The sequence below is a fragment of the Rana temporaria genome, chromosome 3 (genome assembly GCF_905171775.1).
Source record: "Rana temporaria chromosome 3, aRanTem1.1, whole genome shotgun sequence".
NCBI classification, from domain to species: domain Eukaryota; kingdom Metazoa; phylum Chordata; class Amphibia; order Anura; family Ranidae; genus Rana; species Rana temporaria.
Genome location: NC_053491.1, coordinates 160,347,551 through 160,367,930, shown reverse-complemented (window position 1 = coordinate 160,367,930; position 20,380 = coordinate 160,347,551). Strand labels below are relative to the sequence as shown.

Below are 20,380 nucleotides of genomic sequence, written 5' to 3'. Positions count from 1 at the left end.
CTTATGGATATCTATGCGTAACTGATTCTATGAATCAGTCGCATAGATAGAAACAGAGATACAACGGCGTATCAGGAGAAACGCCGTCGTATCTCTTTGGTGAATCTGGCCCATAGATACTTGTCTGGTACCTGAATTGGGCTCATGGTGTGCCACTTTTAGAATGCATGAGAGACACTTTTGCTAAATCTGTCTGAGCCAGTTTTTCTCTCTGTAAGCCTAAATAAAGTTTATCTTTATCAACCACTTGACATTTACATAAAACCTTATTTTTATTATCAACTGTGTAGCCTGTGTATTGTTTCTATTTTTCCCTATCTTTTTACCCTCCCCCGCCATCACCTTATTTATTTCCTCTTGTGACAAGCTTTCATATTTCTTCTTCCCACCTGCTTCACCGGGGTCTAGTTCGCGAACCCCCCCCCCCTTCTCTAATTTCCACCTTCCCCCTCTTTACCCCTCTATATTCCCTATCTCCGGAGTTTTTCTATTACCAATTGGGGTAATGCGAGACTGGCATCCTCTAGCCATGGTTGCCATATAAGTTCAAATTTGCTTGCTTCCCCCCTACGGCTATATGACAAACTTTCTCTTAAGAGTAGGAAGTTTACATATTGGGTCCACTGCCTCCATGTGGTTACCCCCGGTGCCATCCAATATTGTGCAATGAGTTTTCTCGCCAGGTACAGTAATCTAGTTATCATAAGTTATTTTTCTTTTGAGAATAGCTTGACATCTATAGCCCCTAGTAGGTACACCAGGGGCTCTAAAGGGACTGGTACCTGAGCCAATCTATTTATACACTGGGAGATTTTTTCCCAGTACCGGTGTAATTTTCGACATCTCCATATCAGATGTATAAAATCCCCCTGGTGTATTTTACACTTTGGGCATTGCGGGGAATCTCTTCCTCCCCACCTATACATTTGTAGTGGTGTTCTATATGCTCTGTACAAAATAAATAGTTGTGATAATCTATGTGACGCAGATACCGATACTACCGGAATAGATTCCAAGGCTCTATCCCACTGGTTTTGATCTATATCCCCTATATCTTCTACCCATTTGCTACGGCATCTCAGGGAGATATGATCCTGCACCGTCGCTAGAAGTTTCATATAGATTTTTGATATTAGTCCTCTCCGGTCATCCGTTCCAAGGACTTTCTTTATCAGGGGTGGTATCCCTATTACCAATGATTGTGTTTTTTGTTGTGCCTGCAAAGCGTGTCGAATTTGAAGGTATTGATAAAATCCCCTTGGGCTTAACAGAAATTCCTGACACAATTGTTCGTATGTTTTTAATACCTCCCCCTCATATAATTGTGCAAAAAAATAGATCCCTTTCTCTTTCCATGAAATAACTTCCCTTAGTTCCTGTAGCTCTGGGTATCTTGGATTGTGCCATATCGGCGTGAAAGGCATCACCCCTGTTGTCCCCAACATTTTCCGAATCTCGCCCCATACTCTTTTAAAAAGAGTACAAATCGGGGCAGAGTGTGGCAAACTAGGCAAATCCATTTCCAGGTGTGATGCTGCCTTTAATACAGGAACAGATGTAGTCACCAACTTACATATGGGTCCTCACTCATTTCCCGCCCCCATCCTGCCAGCTGCTGAAATTGAGAAGCCAAAAAATACATTTTAGGGTGAGGGACTGCCAGACCTCCTCTATCTTTTCTGTACTGAAGGGTGGCTAAACTTATCCTGGCTACCTTCTTCTACCAAATTAGATCCCTCATCAATGTATCAATTTGTTTGAACCATTTATTTGTAATCCATATGGGTGAATTGTGGAATACATATAGGAGCTGTGGCGCCCATACCATTTTTATTAGGTTTGCTCGTCCTACCACTGACAATGGGAGTTTGCACCTACGGTTACATTTCTCCTTCTGTCTATCCAGCAGAGGGCCCAAGTTCAGCCGTAGATACTCGGCCGGGTCTGGGGATACCACAACTCCTAAATACATAAAACTGTTGGTTATCATAATCTGTTCTGCTCCAGCTGGCAGGGGTTCTCTTAATTTGTCTATAGGCATTAAAATTGATTTAGACCAATAACAAAACCCAAGAAGCTTCCGAAGTCCCTTATTATCCCCATCACTGCCCGCAGTGAAGCGGCCGTGTCACCTAGATAGATAAGCTCGTTATCCACGTACAACTATATTTTATCTTCCCTCTGTCCCCTACGGAACCCCACCACCTCCGTGGCAGTGTGGATCAGTATGGCCAGAGGCTTGACCGCCAGTGCGAACAGCACTTGCCAGGTCCCTCTATGTAAATCAAATACAGGCGAGAGTTTGTTATTTATACGAAGTCAGGCTCTGGGTTTGAAGTAAAGTACCTTTACCCATTCTATAAATTTACTCCCTAGTCCAAATCTTGCCATTATCTCAAGAATGTAGGGCCACTCCACACTATCGAACGCCTTTGCGGCATCTAGTGACAGAATGGCCCTACCTCCCGGGTTGTCCACCGGCACCTGTATATTCATATATACAACTATCTGGCAGGGTGCCCGTCTCAGCTACCTCTTGCAAAGCCTGTAGTAAAGGTGGTAAGAGTATTTCCCCATAATGGGAGTATACCTCTACCGGTATACCGTCTGGTCCTGGGGATGTATGAGGTGGAGCCCCATCCAGGACTTCCTTCAGCTCGGTCAGGGTTATGGGTAAATCCAGCATTTCCCTATCTACCTCCGATAGTTGTGGGAACTGGCAGGTTTGTAGGAACAAAGCCATGTCCGATGGACTATGGCTTGCTTTGGCAGTGTATAGGACCTTATAAAATTGTTGAAAGTCCTTTAAAATATCGACCCCATGAGTATGCATCTCCCCCGTTTTAGCCTTTATTGCTGAAATATTAGATGATTCCCGCTGCTCCCTGGCTATAAGGGCAAGAAGTCGGCCAGTATTTACTTTGCTGTTGGAAGTATCTACTCTTCTCCACTGCGGAGATACAGCAGTACGTTACTTTAACTGACAACTGCGCGGTCATGGAATGTTTTACCCAAAACAAAATTATGTAATTTTTTTCCCACAAACAGTGCTTTCTTTTGGTCGTATTTGATCACCACTGCGTTTTTAGTTTCAACTATAAAGACCAACAATTCTAAAAACAATACAAAAAAAAACACAATATATTTTTTGCTTTCTGCTATAAAACATTCAATACATTTTTTTTTTTAAATAAAATTTCTTTATAAATTTAGGCCAATATATTGTCTGCTATGTTTTTGGTAAAAAAATAAATAAAAATAAAATCAATAAGTGTATATTTATTGGTTTACACAAATGTTATAGTCTATTAATCTATTAACCTTCTATGAAGAAGTGAGCTGCCATCTAGATAAAGGAAGGCCTGTAGATGAGGTGTATCTGGATTTTTCAAAGGAATCCAATACAGTTCCCACAAGCGCTTACTGTACAAACTAAGGTCTGTCGGCATGGACCATAGGGCGAGTACCTGGACTGAAAACTGGCTATAGGGGTGAGTCCAAAGGGTGGTGATAAATGGGCAGTACTCGGAATGGTCTGGTGTGAAAAGTGGGCTCCCCCAAGGATCTGTCCTGTTTGATTTATTCATAAATGATCTTGAGAGGATGGGATAAACAGCTCAATCTTAGTATTTGTGGACAATACAAAGTAAAGCAGGGCAATAACTTCTATGCAGGATGTGGAAACCTTGCAAGAGGACCTTCACAAATGAATGGGTTAGGCAAATACATGGCAAATGAGGTTTAATGTTGAAAAATGTAAGGTAATGCATTTGAGTGCCAAAAACATGAATGCAAGTTACTCGCTAGGGCGAGAACCTCTGGAGGAATCTGGGGGTCCTAGTAGATGACAGGCTCAGCAATGGCATGCAATGCCAGGCTGCTGCAAGCAAAGCCAACAGATAATAAGCATGCATTAAAAAGGGGATTCTCTCCAGAGATAAACAATAATTCTTCCACTCTACAAGTCTCTGGTCTGGCCACATCTCGAGCATGCGGTCCAGTTCTGGGCACCAGTCCTCAGGAGGGATGTGCTGGAGAGAGTCCAGAGAAGAGCAACAAAGCTAATAAAGGCAACGGAGGACCTCATCTATGGAGAAAGGCTGCAAGCTTTGAACTTCTTTTAACTCTGGAAAGGAGATGCTTGAGAGGGGATATGCTATCAATATACAAATACTGTACTGGTGACCCTAGCATAGGCAAAACAATTTTCAGTGAAAGGGAATTTAAAAAGACATGTGTCTATTCACTAAAATTAGAAGACAAGTGGTTTAACCTTAAACTGCGTAGAGGGTTCTTTACTGTCAGAACGGTAAGGATGTGGAATTCTCCTCAACAAGCAGTGGTATCAGCAAGGAGCATCAATAATTTCAAAAAACTATTAGATGGGTACCCTCAACGACCACAACATACAGGGATATACAATGAACTGTTGACATAAATACACACACAGGTTGGACTAGTGTATTTTTTTAACCTCACCAACTATGTAACTATGTACAGTTCCTTGACATTTTCCACATTTTGTCATGTTACAACCAAAAACTTATTTTATTGGGATTTTATGCGGTAGACCAACACAAAGTGACAAATAATTGTGAAATGGAGGGAAAATTATAAATGGTTTTCCAAATTTGTTACAAATAAATATCTGAAAAGTGTGGCGTGCATTTGTATTCAGCCTTCTTTAGTCTGATACCCCTAACTAAAATCTAGTGGAACCTTCAGAAGTCACCTAATTAGTAAATAAAGTCCAGCTGTGTGTAATTTAATCTCAGTATAAGTCACAAAAGTCTACAAATTATTCAGAGCTGTGCCGTCTTGTTCTAAAAAGGGGGGGGGGGGCCAAGCTAGGTCAGAAGATTGATAACAAATAATACCTTATTTTTTTCTCAGAAGTAAATGCAGTATGTTGCATTTGAAAATATGTGCAACATTGATTAAGGAAACCCCTGTAGGAGCAGCAGTCTCCATTGAACTTGAGTGGTAGAGTCATAAATACGTACAACACTTTAACTACACTTTCCAGTTCAGCAAATGTTTCTTCATAGGTAACACTGAACTCTTGCAGGCCTCCAATTTGCTGCCTAAAAGGGGCCATAGCAGTTGCTATAACAGCCCCAATGTTTAGGCCAGAATATTTTGACATGATCAGGGGTCAGGTTTGGAGACCACTAGCTATAGCAATAGAGAGGTTCCTGGCAGATGACATGGGCTCACCAGAGGTGTAAAATCCAAGCACTAACCAGGGCAACACAGCTAATAAAGGGACTGGAAGATCTCAGCTATGGGGAAAGACTGCAAGCACTGAACTTATTCTCTCTGGAGAAGAGATGCTTGGGAGGGGGTATTATTTTAATGTACAAATGCCGTACTGGTGATCCCACAATAGGGATAAAACTCTTCCATGTAAGGGAATTTAAAAAGACACACGTTCACTAACTAAAATGAAAAGAGAAGCAGTTTAACATTAAACTGAGTAGAGGGTTCTTTACTGCTAGAGCGGTAAGGATGTGGAATTCTCTTCCACCAGCAGTGGTTTCAGCAGGGAGCATCGATAATTAAAAAAAATATATTGGATAGGCACCTTAACAACCACAACATACAGAGATATACAATGTAATATAAACATAAAGCACACACAAAAGGTTGGACTTGTTGGACTTTTCAGCCTCACCAACTATGTAACTATATAACCATAAAAATATATACGTCCCCTTTAATAAAGCGGCATTGTGCACGCGCGCGTGTCCTGTGGACTCGATCGCCGCGGGGATACCCGCTATCATCTCACGGAGAGATAGAGAGTTGAGATGCTAATGTAAACATGCATCTCCCCGCTCTGCCTAGCAACAAATACACTGATCTCCGCTCCGTGTAATCGAAAGCGGTGATCACTGTCTTGTCACACACAGCCCATCCCCTCTACAGTAAGAATCACTCACCAGGTCACATTTAACCCCTACAGCGCCACCTAGTAGTTAACCCCTTCACTGCCAGTATCATTTTCACAGTAATCAGTGCATTTTCATAGCACTGATCGCTGTAAAAATTACAATGGTCTCAAAATTGTGTCAAAAATGTCCGATGTGTCTGCCATAATGTCGCAGTCATGATAAAAATTTGCTGATCACCGCCATTACTAGTAAAAAAAAAAAATTATTCATAAAAATGCCGTAAAACTATCCCCTATTTTGTAGACGCTATAACTTTTGCGCAAACCAATCAATAAACGCTTATTGAGATTGTTTTTACCAAAAATATGTAGAAGAATGCGTATCAGCCTAAATTGAGGAAAACATTTATTTATTTTTAAGGGATATTTATTATAGCAAAAAGTAAAAAAACGGGGTTACTTACCGGTAACATCCCTTTTCCAGGAGTCTTTTAGGACAGGTACTGTAGAGAGACACAGGCTCCTCCCCTCACAGGAAACACCGCCTTCCAATTAGGAATTTAAGCCTCATCCTCCCTCAGCTCCTCAGTTTTTTCCAGAGTACCTCCGGCCAGCTGGGGAGACACAAGAACACATCATAAAAGTATAAAATTACATCTTACCTGACGGCCTCGTCTGATGAGTTTCCATAATATCCCCTACAACAAAGAGGGTGGGTACCAGTGCTGTCCTGAAAGACTCCTGGAAAAGGGATGTTACCGGTAAGTAACCCCGTTTTTCCCTGTTCGTCTTTCAGGACAGGTACTGTAGAGAGGATAAGCGAGCACCTTACCCTAGGGTGGGACAACTGCTTGCAGTACTTTGCGTCCAAAAGCCTGGTCTTTGGTTGAAAGTAGGTCCAGTCTGTAATGTTTTACAAACGTTGAAAAACTAGACCATGTTGCAGCCTTGCAGATCTGCTCCGGGGAAGCACCAGCACACACTGCTTGGGAAGTTGCTACTGCCCTGGTGGAATGAGCCTTGATACCATGTGGAGGCTCTACTCCCCTAGAAGAATAAGCTAGAATGATGGCTGCCCTTAACCACCTGGCTATCGTGCGTCTAGAAGCCCTAGACCCTTTCCTGGACCCAGAAAACAAAACAAATAGTGAATCAGCTTTCCTGAACTGATTTGTGTAATCCAAGTATTGTAGGACACACCTCCTAACGTCTAGGTTGTGAAACTTGTGTTCCTGTTCCCTCAAAGGATTTGAACAAAAAGAAGGCAATGTTATTTCTTGACTTCTGTGAAACTTAGAAGCTACCTTTGGTAGAAAAGCCGGATCTGTCTTAAAAATGATGCGATCCGGAAAAACTTGAAAAAAGGGGGCCCTAATAGATAGGGCCTCGAGTTCGCTCACTCTCCTGGCAGTAGTGATCGCTACTAAAAATACTGTTTTGAGAGTGATCACTTTTAAACTACAATTGTCTAAAGGCTCAAATGGTTCTACTGTAAAGGCCTGAAGAACCAATGAGAGATCCCAAACTGGGAAGTTGGAGGTTTTTACAGGTCTCCGTCTACTCAAAGCCTTAAAAAATCTAGAGACCCAGGGGTCAAATGCTAGTTGTTTTTCAAGAAATACACTTAGTGCTGACACTTGACCCTTCAGCGTGCTAGTTGCTAGCCCTTTATCAGCCCCAGCTTGTAGAAATTCTAAAACAGCCACAGAGCTGTTGACACTGAAGGAGCTTTCTGCCCACCAGATGTTAAACCGTTTCCACACTTTTTGGTAAATGGCTTGTGTCTCCTTCTTTCTACAGCTTAAGAGTGTTTCAACCAGGCGTTCTGAAAACCCTTTGCCCCTCAGCAGCTCTTCCTCAGAAGCCAAGCTGCCAGATTCCACCTCTCTACCTGCGGGCAGCAGATTGGACCCTGTAAAAGGAGATCCTCCCTGATTGGCAGAATCCAAGGAGGTTCTATTGATAAACCCTTCAGGATAGAGAACCATGGTCTCCTGGGCCAATGAGGTGCGATGAGAATCAGTGTTGTGTTCTCCCCCTGCAGTTTCCTCAGGACTGCTGGTATTAGAACCGGAGGGGGGAAAGCATAACACCTGGAGAACTGCCAGGTTTGGGCCAGAGCGTCCACCGCCAGAGCTCCATCCCACCTGTTTAGGGAAAAAAAGAGCCGAGTCTTGGCATTTTCTCTTGAGGCGAATAAATCCACCTCCGGAAGACCCCATCTTTGAGTGATCGCTCTGAAGACTTCCTGATTCAGAACCCAATCGCCCTCCCTCAGTTTCTTCCTGCTGAGGAAGTCTGCGACCTGATTTAATTCTCCCTTCAGATGTATGGCTGAGAGGGACAAGACATTGGCCTCCGCCCATATGAGAATAGACTTTGTCAGATCCCATAAGGACTTGCTCCTGGTGCCCCCCTGCTTGTTGACATAAGCTACTGCAGAGGAGTTGTCTGTCCTGATTCGAACATGCTGTCCCTGCAGCTCCTTCTGAAAGGCTTTGAGGGCTAACTCTATCGCTTTTAGTTCTCTCCAATTCGAAGATTTTTGCGAGTCCTCTTTTGCCCAGCGACCCTGTGTCAGAAGGGAGTCCAGGTGTGCTCCCCAGCCGGAGCCACTGGCATCTGTTGTCACTGTTCTGGAGATCGGGGAGATCCAATCCAGGCCCTGTAAAAGGTTCGCACCCTTCCTCCACCACCAAAGGGACCTCTTGATGTGAACCGGTATGGATATCAGGGAATCCAAGGAGTCCGGTTTGTGATCCCAAATGTTCAGTATGAACAGTTGCAGGGGTCGGTAATGCAGACCTGCCCACTGCACTGCAGGAAGAGAAGATGTTAATAACCCCAGAGCTGACATGACTTTCCTTATCGGAAGCTGGCCGCTTCTCTGAAGAAGTGATATTACATTGTCCACCTTCTGAACTTTTTCTGTTGGGAGTCCAGTACATATCCCAGAAAAGTGACTCTTTGGGAGGGCGTCAAGCTGGATTTTTCCAGATTGAGTAGCCAACCTAAGTTTTCCAGAATCTCCTTTGCTACCTGGAGGTCCTGGGACAACCGTGTTGGGGAGTCTGCAAAAAATAGCAGATCGTCCAGGTATGCCACCACCAGGATGCCCTTGAGACGTAGAAAGGCTAGTACCTCCACCATCACTTTGGTGAATATGCGGGGGGAAGAGGAGAGCCCGAAGGGGAGTGCTTTGAACTGTAGGTGAAACGTCCCCTCTCTGGACCTCACGGCCAGTCTGAGAAATCTCTGATGGCATTCCGCTATTGGGATGTGTAGGTAGGCATCCTTTAGATCTATGGATGCCATGAAGCAGTTCGGAAGGAGGAGCGTCCTCACGGAATAGATAGAATCCATCCGAAACCGTGTGTACGTGACCGATGTGTTTAGAGGTTTTAAATTCAGTATAAGCCTGAATTTCCCTGAAGGCTTGCGGACCACAAATATGTGGGAGTAGAAGCCCTTTCCTATCTCCTCCGATGGAACCCGAACTACCACCTCCTGATCCTCCAACTCCTGAAGAGAGGAGAGCAGAGCCACAGATTTTTCTTTGCACTGCGGCAAATTGGTGACTAAGAGTCTGGATGGGGGGGGACTTGAGAACTCTAGTCTGTACCCTCTCCTTATGATCCCCAGCACAAATTGGTTGCTGGTGATCATCTCCCACTGTGGGAGAAAGGCCCCCAACCTTCCTCCCACCTTGACTCCGTCATTGAGGTTTTTGGGGCTGTTCAGGAGCACGAAAAAGCGCCCCTGCACGGCCTTTCCCTTTTGGTCCCCAAAACTTTTTCTTTCCCTCAGGTTTGGGGACTTCCACCTTCTTTTGGGTCCAGAATTTTTTCTTTGCCTGTCCCCCAAATTTTTTCTTTAAGGGGAAAGCCTTCTTCTTGTCGGCTGTACGATCTAAGACAGCCTCCAAGCCTGGCCCAAATAATAAATCTCCTGTAAGGGGGATCCCGCACAATTTAACCTTTGAGGCGCTATCCCCCTGCCATGTCTTGAGCCAGAGAGCTCTTCTTGCAGAATTAGATAGAGCTGCAGACCTGGCAGACATGCGGATTGACTCTGCTGAGGCGTCCGCTAAATACCGCACGCCACTCAGTAAAGTTGGAAAAGAGGAAAGTATAGTCTCTTTAGGCGTTCCGGCCTCAATATGTGCCTTGATCTGTAAGAGCCAATGCTCTAGATTACGGGCCACCACTGTTGCTGCCATAGCTGGCTTAAGGTTCCCCTGGGAAGCATCCCAGGACTTTTTTAATAGCGAGTCCATCCGCCTATCCATGGGGTCTGAAAGGACCCCCATGTCCTCAAACGCCAAGTCCGTATGTCGGGATACCTGCAAAAAGGCAGCATCTAGTTTGGGGGATTTGTTCCACACTGAAGCCTCCTCTTCAGAAAAAGGAAACCTTCTCTTCAAAGAGTTTGAGAAGAAAGGTTTCCTTTCTGGGTCCTGCCACTCTTTTTTGATGGCATTGACCAGGACTTCATGGACTGGAAAAACCCTTTTCCTTTGTTCTCCCAAACCACTGTACATCTGGTCATGGAGTGACAGTGTCTTTTTCTCCTCAACTATCCCTAAAGTAGCGTGGATAGTTTCCAATAATTCTTCCACCTCTTCAAGGGAAAGCTTGTAGCGAGAGACTTTTGAGGGCCCTGCCTCTGTCTTCTCACTATCTGACTCCTCTTGGGAGCTAGAAGCGGCACTGTCTTGCTCCTCCTCAGCATCTTCTCTGATATCCGCAGGTTTCTCTCTACTCCCAGAGGGAAGAACCTCAGGATTGGGTGGAATTACCTGTTGCGCTACAGAAGGGCTGCTTTGGGGCAACTGAAAATTAGCAAAAATATCTTTAAACGATTGAAAGGTGCCAGAAAGCTCTTTCATAGAAGCTGCTAATTCAGATGCCTGCTCTGCCTCCCTTTCCTTAACCAGCCCCTCAATACATCTCCTGCAAAGTGCTTTGTTCCAACTCTCACTAAGGGAAGATCTGCAGGAAGGGCATTTCTTCCTGCTGTGGGCTGATTTTTCTGTGGATTTCTGAAAAACACAGAAGAAAGTGGAGGCTAGATTAAGAAACAGCCCAGCGCTTGGCACAGGTAACCACCAGGAGTGTTCTAGGACCAACCACCACCAGGGTTCCAGACACACTACACCAACAAACTTCCCGACCACCAGGAGAAGAAAACAAAAAAATCACCAGTGAAGCTGTGCAACATGATAAGGGAACACCACCCCAGGGTTCTCGTTACCTTAGAGTGGCTGGTGCTGTCGTCATCCGGAGGTGCACGGGAAGCCTCTGCTTCCGACATCTCGCTGAGGAATGTGGTCACGACTGCCTGCAAAAACGCCGACCCTACGGCTGAGAAGAGAGAGGCCGCACCAGCCCAGCATCAGGCCTTTTCACACTGCAGCGTCCGGGACCAGTGACGCGTATCCGGCGGAAGTGCCCGCCCCCCCCGGAACTGACGTCACTCGTCATCCGGTCCGGCCCAGCTTCCTGGCCGACTGATTTCTCACAGGGAGCGTGCACCCCGCCTGCAGCGCCACCCCTGTGCGATCAGCAAATAGACCTCCGCGGTTGAATCCACCCCAGGAATGTCCGCGGGACGCTACACGGCGATGTCCTGGGTAAGTGACTTCCCCAGTCAACCAGGACGCCATGCTTTTAAAAAATAGCCCTGAGCCCAGGGAGAACAGGTCCCCCCTCTCAGGAATACTGGCCACAGCTTCCCCAGCTGTCTGGCCCTTGGCCCCAAGCGGTGTCTCCCCTCCGGAGGAAACACCATAAACTGAGGAGCTGAGGGAGGATGAGGCTTAAATTCCTAATTGGAAGGCGGTGTTTCCTGTGAGGGGAGGAGCCTGTGTCTCTCTACAGTACCTGTCCTGAAAGACGAACAGGGAAAATATTGATTTTTTTTCAAAATTGTCACTATTTTTGTTTATAGCGCAAAAAAAAAGCAGAGGTTATCAAATACCACCAAAAGAAAGCTCTATTTGTGGGGAAAAAAAAGGACGCCAATTTTGTTTGGGAGCCATGTCGCACGACTCGCAAAATGTGGCCCGTCATTTAGCAACAAAATGGTCCGGGGCTTAAGTGGTTAAGGCAATCCACCTAGAAAAATATTTTATCTTCAAAACACACAAGATATTTGCACATTGCTTCCACATTTATGATTTCACCCTCTTTTTCTAAAATTAATGCAAACTGAAAAAGATAATAATGTGTTCCCAATTACCTGGTGCTTGTTTCTTCTACTGACTTCTCATACGGCGGGGCTGTGACACTACATAGGGGGAGACATGGCTTGTCTGTTCAGGAGAGCAATAGCAGAGCAGGGCCGCCTATGGAGATTTTTAGGTTTCTCAAGTTTTAGGGTTGCCACCAGAAAAACTGATTCCACACATTCATGCAATTCAAGTCCACAGAAAACAAGACTCCCCCGAGTTTCAGCTTTATGTTAATTCTGTGCCTGGAGGCCACTTTAATGCAACATCTCAAGTGGAGAACGCACACAAGCTTGCATCTAAGCTGGCTAGAAACTCTGTTTTAAGTGAAATAGGTACTGGTCAGGGGTTTTCTGTGACTTTCAGAATCAACAGAGATTTATTAACAAAGACAATTTTGAGAACAATAAACCAAGATGGCGCCTTGTATGGAATGAATTCTGAGCTTCTGTCTAACACCTCTAAGGGTCTCACCCTTGGGGAATACAGTTCACCCAATATTGCCAAAAATGTCATGTTGGACATTTTATTGCTAATCTGAAGGAGGCAGTTGGTTGTAAAGTTATAAGAATGAATTACCTGGGTGACTGGGGCTTTCATTTTGGCCTGTATGGATTCAGCACGTATGGATGTGAAGAGGAACTTAGAGCTAAACCTTTACTACACCTTTTTGAGGTGTACATGAAAGTCAGTGCTACAGCAGAAAAAGATGAAGATATAAAGTGGTCTGCACAGGATTTTATGCAGAGAATAGAATGGACATCCACAGACTCTTTCCCTGTGGACACACTTCAGAGATCTGAGCATTGAGGAATATGCCAAAGTCTTTAAACGTCTTGGTGTGCAGTTTGATGAATACTCTGGCGAGTCCTTTTACACAGAAAAGGTTCAAGATATTCTGAAGTTGCTTAAAAGCAAAGGAATGCTAAAGACAACAGGTGATGGTAAAATAGTGGTGGATCTTTCCACTCACTCTACAGTTATGCGTAGTGATGGGACATCTTTATATATTACAAGGGATCTAGCAGCTGCAATTGATCGCGTTGATGAAATTATATATGACAGATAAAAGTCAACACATACATTTTGAACATTTGGAAAAGAACATGCAAGCAATTGTCAAAATGTTAAATTTGGACGTGTACAGGGAATGCAGACAAGAAGAGGAGATATTATCTTTCTGGAAGATGTTTTGGATGAAGCCCAATATGGCAAATAGTGAGACAAGTAAAACAACTGAAGACCCTGCTGACACAGCTGAAAAAATTGGGATTGCAGCTCTAATTGTAACTGTAATTTTAAGGGTCCACTTTTTTCAGATTACCAATTTCAATGGGATCAAGCATTGCAGAGCAGTGGAGATACTGGTGTCTTTTTACAGTACACCCATGCGCGGTTACACAGTTTACTGAATCTGTGGGAAACGAGAGAGAAAGAAGAGTTTTGTGCAAACTGTTTACAAGACCCCTCTGTATCCTCAACCTTGCGGCACTTTCTCAGGTATGATGAAGTAATTCACAAGACACCGAAGGAGCTTCAGCCACGATACTTGGTTTCTTACCTCATGGGCCTAGGTCATTTAGCTAATGTGGCGCATCGCTCTCTTCATGTCAAAGGAAGCAGCCCAGATGTGGCACATGCTTGGCTTCTCTTTTTCAACAGTATACGTGTAATTTTTGCTGATGGAATGAGACTTTTAGGAATTACACCACTTGATAAAATGTAGTTTAACCACTTCAATACAGGGCATTTTCACCCCCTTCCTGCCCAGACCAATTTTTAGTTTTCAGCGCTGTTGCACTTTGAATGACAATTGTGCTGTCATGCAACACTGTACCCAAATGCGTTTTTTATTTTTTGCGCTATAACATAGCAAAAAGTAAAAAATATTCATTTTTTTCAAAATTGTTGCTCTATTTTCGTTATAGCGCAAAAACTAAAAACCGCAGAGGTGATCAAATACCACCAAAAGAAAGCTCTATTTGTGGGAAAAAAAGGACGCCAATTTTGTTTGGGAGCCACGTTGCACGACCGCACAATTGTCAGTTAAATCGACACAGTGCCGAATCGCAAAAAGTGCTCTGGTCTTTGACCAGCAATATGGTCCGGGGGTTAAGTGGTTAAGAAATAAGATGGCTCCTAATGTCCTAGATCCTCCAAAGAAATTAAGCACATTTTTGGATAAAGAGGGTTTTCACTATTGTACCAGATGTAGAGCCTGCAATACCACGAAAAGGAAAAGTAGAAAAATAGACAAATTTCAATAAGTAAAGAATAAACAAGAACACAAAATAAAGTCACTCATTACATGTGACTCAGAGTACGTAACTTGTGTTGGAGTGTCCTTGCCCAATGCAATATGTGGGGAGGAAAATACACAAGTTATGTACTAGGATTAACGAACATATCATCAATATTGCAAAAGGGTTTGTAAAACAGTGTATGAAAGCACTTTAGAATACATCATAACAGGGATCACCGGCTGTTAACCTTTTATGGTATAGATAGCATATCCAAACATTAGGGGCCAGATCCACGAAGAAGTTACGACGGCGTATCTATTGATACGCAGCGTAACTTCTAGTTTGCTCCAGCGTATCTTTGTTTTGTATCCACAAAACAAGATACGCCTGAAGCTGGGCTAGATCCGACTGGCGTACGTCTTAGTACAAAAACGGGGGGGGGGGGGGGACTAATGCGCTAAACCAACCTAAACAAGGGCACAACAAAGCTAAAATTAGAAAATCAAACTAACGTCTTAGTACGCCGTCGGATCTAAGGTGCATATTTACGCTGGCCGCTAGGTGGCGCTTCCGTCGATTTCCGCGTTGAGTATGCAAATTAGCTAGATACGCCAATCCACAAACGTACGTCCGACCGGCGCATTTTTTTACGTCGTTTCCGTGAGGCTTTTTCCGGCGTAAAGTTACCCCTGCTATATGAGGCGTATCCTATGTTAAGTATGGACGTCGTTCCTGCGTCGAATTTTGGAAAATTTTACGTCGTTTGTGCAAGTCGTTCGCGAATAGGGCTTTGCGTAGAATTACGTTCATGTCGAAAGCATTGGCTTGTTGCGGGTTAATTTGGAGCATGCGCACTGGGATACCCCCACGGACGGCGCATGCGCCGTTCAGAAAAAACGTCATTTACGTCGGGTCAAGACGTATTAACATAAAACACGCCCCCATCTCATCCATTTGAATTGTGCGCCCTTACACCAACACAGTTACACTACGCCTCCGTAACTTACGGCGCAAATTCTTTGAGGATACGGAAAATACGTTGTAAGTTGCGGCGGCGTAGTGTATCCGAGATACGTTACGCCGGACCGAACAATGTGCCGCGCTACGTGGATCTGGCCCTTTATATCCAAACATTAGATGTTTTCTAGCAGAAAGTAAAAAATATTGTTTTTCTTTTCAAAAATGTCAGTTTTTTTTATAGTGCCAAAAAAACAAACAAAAGAAAAAACGCAGAGGTGATCAAATACCACCAAAAAAGAAAGTTCTATTTGTGTGAAAAAAGGACATAAATTTTATTTGGGTAAAGTTTAAGTAACGCATTGTCGTATCGCAAAAAATGGTCATGAAGGGGGTAAATCTTCCAGAGGTGAAGTCGTGTGTATACCGTATTTATCGGCGTATACCGCGCACTATTTTGCCCTGAAAATCAGGGCAAAATCGTGGGTGCGCGATATACGCCGATACCCGCTTTCCCGCCACGAGTTTGAATACTGCGCCGGCATCTACCGAGCGCAGTACACTCGTGTATCTTCGGGCAGTCTCGGCGCCGATCGTACTGACGTCCTGAGCGTACAGGACGTCAGCGCGAGAGTTGCCGAGCCTGCCTGACGATACACGAGTGTACTGCGCTCGGTATATGTCGGCACAGTATTCAAACTCGGCGCGGGAAACGAGCGGGGCAAGGACGCCGCAGAAGGACGCCGGACCCGACGAAGAGGACACCCAAAGCCGCAGACGGACGCCGGACCCGACGAGGCCGCCGATGAATGCCGCGCAAGACACCAAAACTAAGTACAAAACATCTTTTTTTCCACAGGAATTTGGGCAACTTTAGGGGTGCGCGCTATACCCCGATAAATACGGTATATATATATATATATATATATATATATATATATATATATATATATATATATATATATATAGCATTCAGACGTGAAATACAAAAGACCAAGAAAAATGCACAACTCTAACCTGGTTAGATAATGAAGCGATGCATTTTTTTAGTTAGTAATGTTTTATTATGAATTACTTACATCAAATAACTTTTCTATATACATTTCCTCATTGATTTTTTCCCGTAAAATATCTTGATTTTGTCGCACGAACGTGATATAGGTGTCTGCAAGGTCCAGTCCAGGTTTCTGAAATGAAAAGGTAACATTTACTTTGTATTCAGAAAAAATTACTGTAGTGCATATACAGTATGCAGTGTGTATATATACATATACACACAGTACATCCGGAAAGTATTCACAGCGCTTTACTTTTTCCACATTTTGTTATGTTACAGCTTCATTCCAAAATGGATTAAATTCATTATTTTCCTCAAAATTCTACAAACAATACTCCATGACAACAATGTGACAGAAGTTTGCTTGAAATATTTGCAAATTTATAAAAATAAATAAAAAAATCTGATGTACATAAGTATTCACAGCCTTTGCTCAATACTTTGTTAAAGCACCTTTGGCACCAACTACAGCCTCAAGTCTTTTTGCGTATGATGCTACAAGCTCGGCACACCTATTTGAGCAGTTTCTCCCATTCTTTGCAGGACCTCTCAAGCTCCATCAGGTTGGATGGGGAGCGTCGGTGCACAGCCATTTTCAGATCTCTCCAGAGATGTTCTATCGGGTTCAAGTCTGAGTTCTGGCTGGGCCACTTAAGGACATTAACAGAGTTGTTCCATAGCAACTCCTTTGTTATCTTGGCTGTGTGTTTAGGGTCGTTATACTGTTGGGAGATTAACCTTCACCCCAGTCTGAGGTCCAGAGCGCTCTGGAGCAGATTTTCATCAAGGATGTCTCTGTACATTGCTGCATTTATCTTTCCCTTGATCCTGACTAGTCTCCCAGCTCCTGCCGCTGAAAAACATCCCCACAGCATGATGCTGCCACCACCATGCTTCACTGTAGGGATGGTTTTAGCCAGGCGATGAGTTTCCTCCAGATATGACGCTTGCCATTAACGACAAAGCATTACATTTTTGTTTCATCAGAGCAGAGAATTTTGTTTCTCATGGTCCGAGAGTCCTTTAAGTGCCCTTTGGCAAACTTCAGGCGGGCTATCATGTGCCATTTGCTGTGTAGTGGCTTCCGTCTGGCCACTCTACAATACAGGAATGATTGATGGAGTGCTGTAGCGATAGTTGCTTTTCTGGAAGAGAAATGCTAGAGTTTTATCAGCGTGACCTTTGTGTTCTTGGTCACCTCTCTGACTAAGGCCCTTCTCCCCTGGGTCACCCACTCTAGGAAGAGTCCTGGTGGTTCCAAACTTCTTGCCTTTACGGATGATGGAGGCTGCTGTGCTCATTGGGACCTTCAATGCTGCAGAAATCTTTGTGTACCCTTCCCCAGATCTGTGTCTCAATACAATCTTGTCTCAAAGGTCTACAGACTATTCCTTGGACTTCATGGCTTGGTTTGTGCTCCGACGTGCACTGCTAACTGTAGGAGTATGAATTTACTACAGGTGGACTTCAATTAAGTTATAGAAACACCTCAAGGATGTTTAGTGAAAACAGAATGCACCTGAGCTAAATTTTGAGTATCATGGCAAAGGTTGTTACTACTTAGGTGCATGTGATTTGTTTTTAATTTAAACATTTTACTAAATTTGCAAATATTTCAAACAAACTGCTTTCACGTTGTCATTATGGGGTATTGCATGTAGAATTTTGAGGAAAATAATTACGTTAATCCATTTTTGGAATAAGGCTATAACATAACAAAATGTGAAAAAAGTGAAGCACTGTGAATACTTTCTGGATGGACTGTGTATGTGTGTGTGTGTGTGTGTGTGTGTGTGTGTGTGTGTGTGTGTGTGTGTGTGTGTATATATATATATATATATATATATATATATATATATATATATATATTATACAATTCAGATAAAATTTGTGAGCTTGCTCTGTGTAAGTAAAGTATATCCAAAGTCAAAACTTTTTCTCTCATTTAAAAAAGCATATGCAGTTAACATTTTAGATATTTTTGGCCATCTGTGCCCCCATTTGAAAGATTTCCCATCACTTCCTGGCCTGCAGAGCGAGAAGAAATCTCTTGACACATTTCACTATGAACAAGTGTCCCAATTTGCCCTTTATTCTTGTAATGGTACCAGCCCAAAATGTTGGACTCACTTTCAGTACCAGTGAAAAGTAGAGAATAAATCTCCATATTGGGCACTAATGGCAGTAAAAAAACTGTCAGGACTGTGCACTTGGGATCAGGTGAGAAATGCGAAGGGGTGAAATAGATGACATAATAGGAGTCCTAATCCTTTACCACTAAAAGAAAAAAAGACAACATTTTGGCATTTTAGATACACTTTAAAGTGGTTATTTCATTAATAGAAAAGTGACGCAAAATGTATTGCAATGCAAAACTACAGTGTGTCAATAAGAGAAGTACATTATCACATTGGGCTATGCTGTACTCAAAAAGAATGATCTCAAGGTCTCCTTGCATTATTCCAAAATTAGGAAAACTTGTATTTTTTGGGATAAAAGTGACGAATTATGTATTTTTTTGGAAGACAGTATCTTTTTGGGCTCAACTGAATTTTTGTGTGTAAGGTTGAGGTTAACTACTGTTAATTATTACAGTTTATTTTTCATACACACAATGTAAGTTTTCATGAAGTTCTTATAGCTTCAACTCAAGACAGGCAGTGCCAAATATGTATCTTCCAATTTATAGCTTTAACCAGTTCCCGACCCACTCACACAGATATACTGCAGCAGAATGGCGCTCCTGGGCAAAATTCTATATATATAGGGCTTCGCCTAGGAAAGCCAGGATCGCGTGCACGAGTGGGAGCACGGGAGTAAACACACAAATCCCTGTGCTGTCTGAGGAGGAGAAGGACAGATCGTGTCTTTCTACAAAGTAGAAAACACGATCTGTCATCTCCTATAGTGAGTCCCCCTCCCCACACAGTTATAACACACCGTAGGGAACACAATTAACGCCTTGATCGCCCCCTAGTGTTAACCCCTACCCTGCCAGTGACATTTACATAGTAATCAGTGCATATTTATAGCACTCATCGCTCTGTAAATGTCAATGCTCCCAAAAATGTGTCAAAAGTGTCCGACGCAACACCGCAAAATTATCGCAGATCACCCCCATTACTAGTATAAAATAAATAAATCTTTCCCATAGTTTGTAATTGCTATAACTTTTGCGCAAACAAATCAATATACGCTTATTGCAATTTTTTTTACCAAAAATATGTAGATGAATGATATCAGCCTAAACATTTTTTTAAAATTGGCATATTTACTATAGCAAAAAGTAAGAGACAGTGTTTTTTTCAAAATTGCCACTTTACTTTTGTTTAAAGGCCAAAAAAAAACAAAAAAAACGCAGAGGTGATCAAATACCACCAAAAGAAAGCCCTATTTGTGGGAAAAAAGGAGACGTCAATTTTATTTGGGAGCCACGTCGCACAACCGCACAATTGTCAGTTAAAGCGCCGCAGTGCCGTATCGCAAAAATGGCCCGGTCATTGAGCAGCCAATTCTTCCTGGGCTGAACATGTTTCTAGTACGCGTTAGCAAGTTTCAAACAGTGCTGGAGATTGCCAAATACCCACTGAGATATGTTAAAAGCATGTCTAAACCTACAATAAAGCATATCCTTTAGCCACTTCAGCCCCGGAAGGATTTGTCCCCTTAATGGCCGGGGGCTTTTTTTTGCGATACGACACTGCGTCGCTTTAACTGGCAATTGCACGGTCGTGCGACGTTGTGACCATAAAAAATTGACTTCCTTTTTTTCCCCACAAATAGAGCTTTCTTTTGGTGGTGATTGATCACCTCTGCGGTTTTTATTTTTTGCGCTATAAACAAAAAAAAACAGACCATTTTAAAAAAAATGTATACTTTTTTTTTTACTTTCTGCTATACATATAAAAGAAATATACAAAAAATGTATTCATCAGTTTAGGCAGATATATATTATTCTACATATTTTTGGTAAAAAAAAAATTGCAATAGGTGTATATTGA

General features: G+C 43.1%; 1 protein-coding gene across 14 annotated transcripts in view; it reads right to left on the bottom strand.

The window, feature by feature from the left end:
* The window catches only part of CADPS2 (calcium dependent secretion activator 2), a 777,539-nt gene that overhangs the window by 33,398 nt on the left and 723,761 nt on the right, over positions 1-20,380 (bottom strand). For all 14 annotated transcript variants that reach the window (XM_040343717.1, XM_040343721.1, XM_040343726.1 and 11 more), the window contains one exon: positions 16,402-16,509. In XM_040343717.1, coding sequence (XP_040199651.1) covers positions 16,402-16,509 — 108 coding nt within the window. The remainder of the gene's footprint in view (positions 1-16,401; positions 16,510-20,380) is intronic.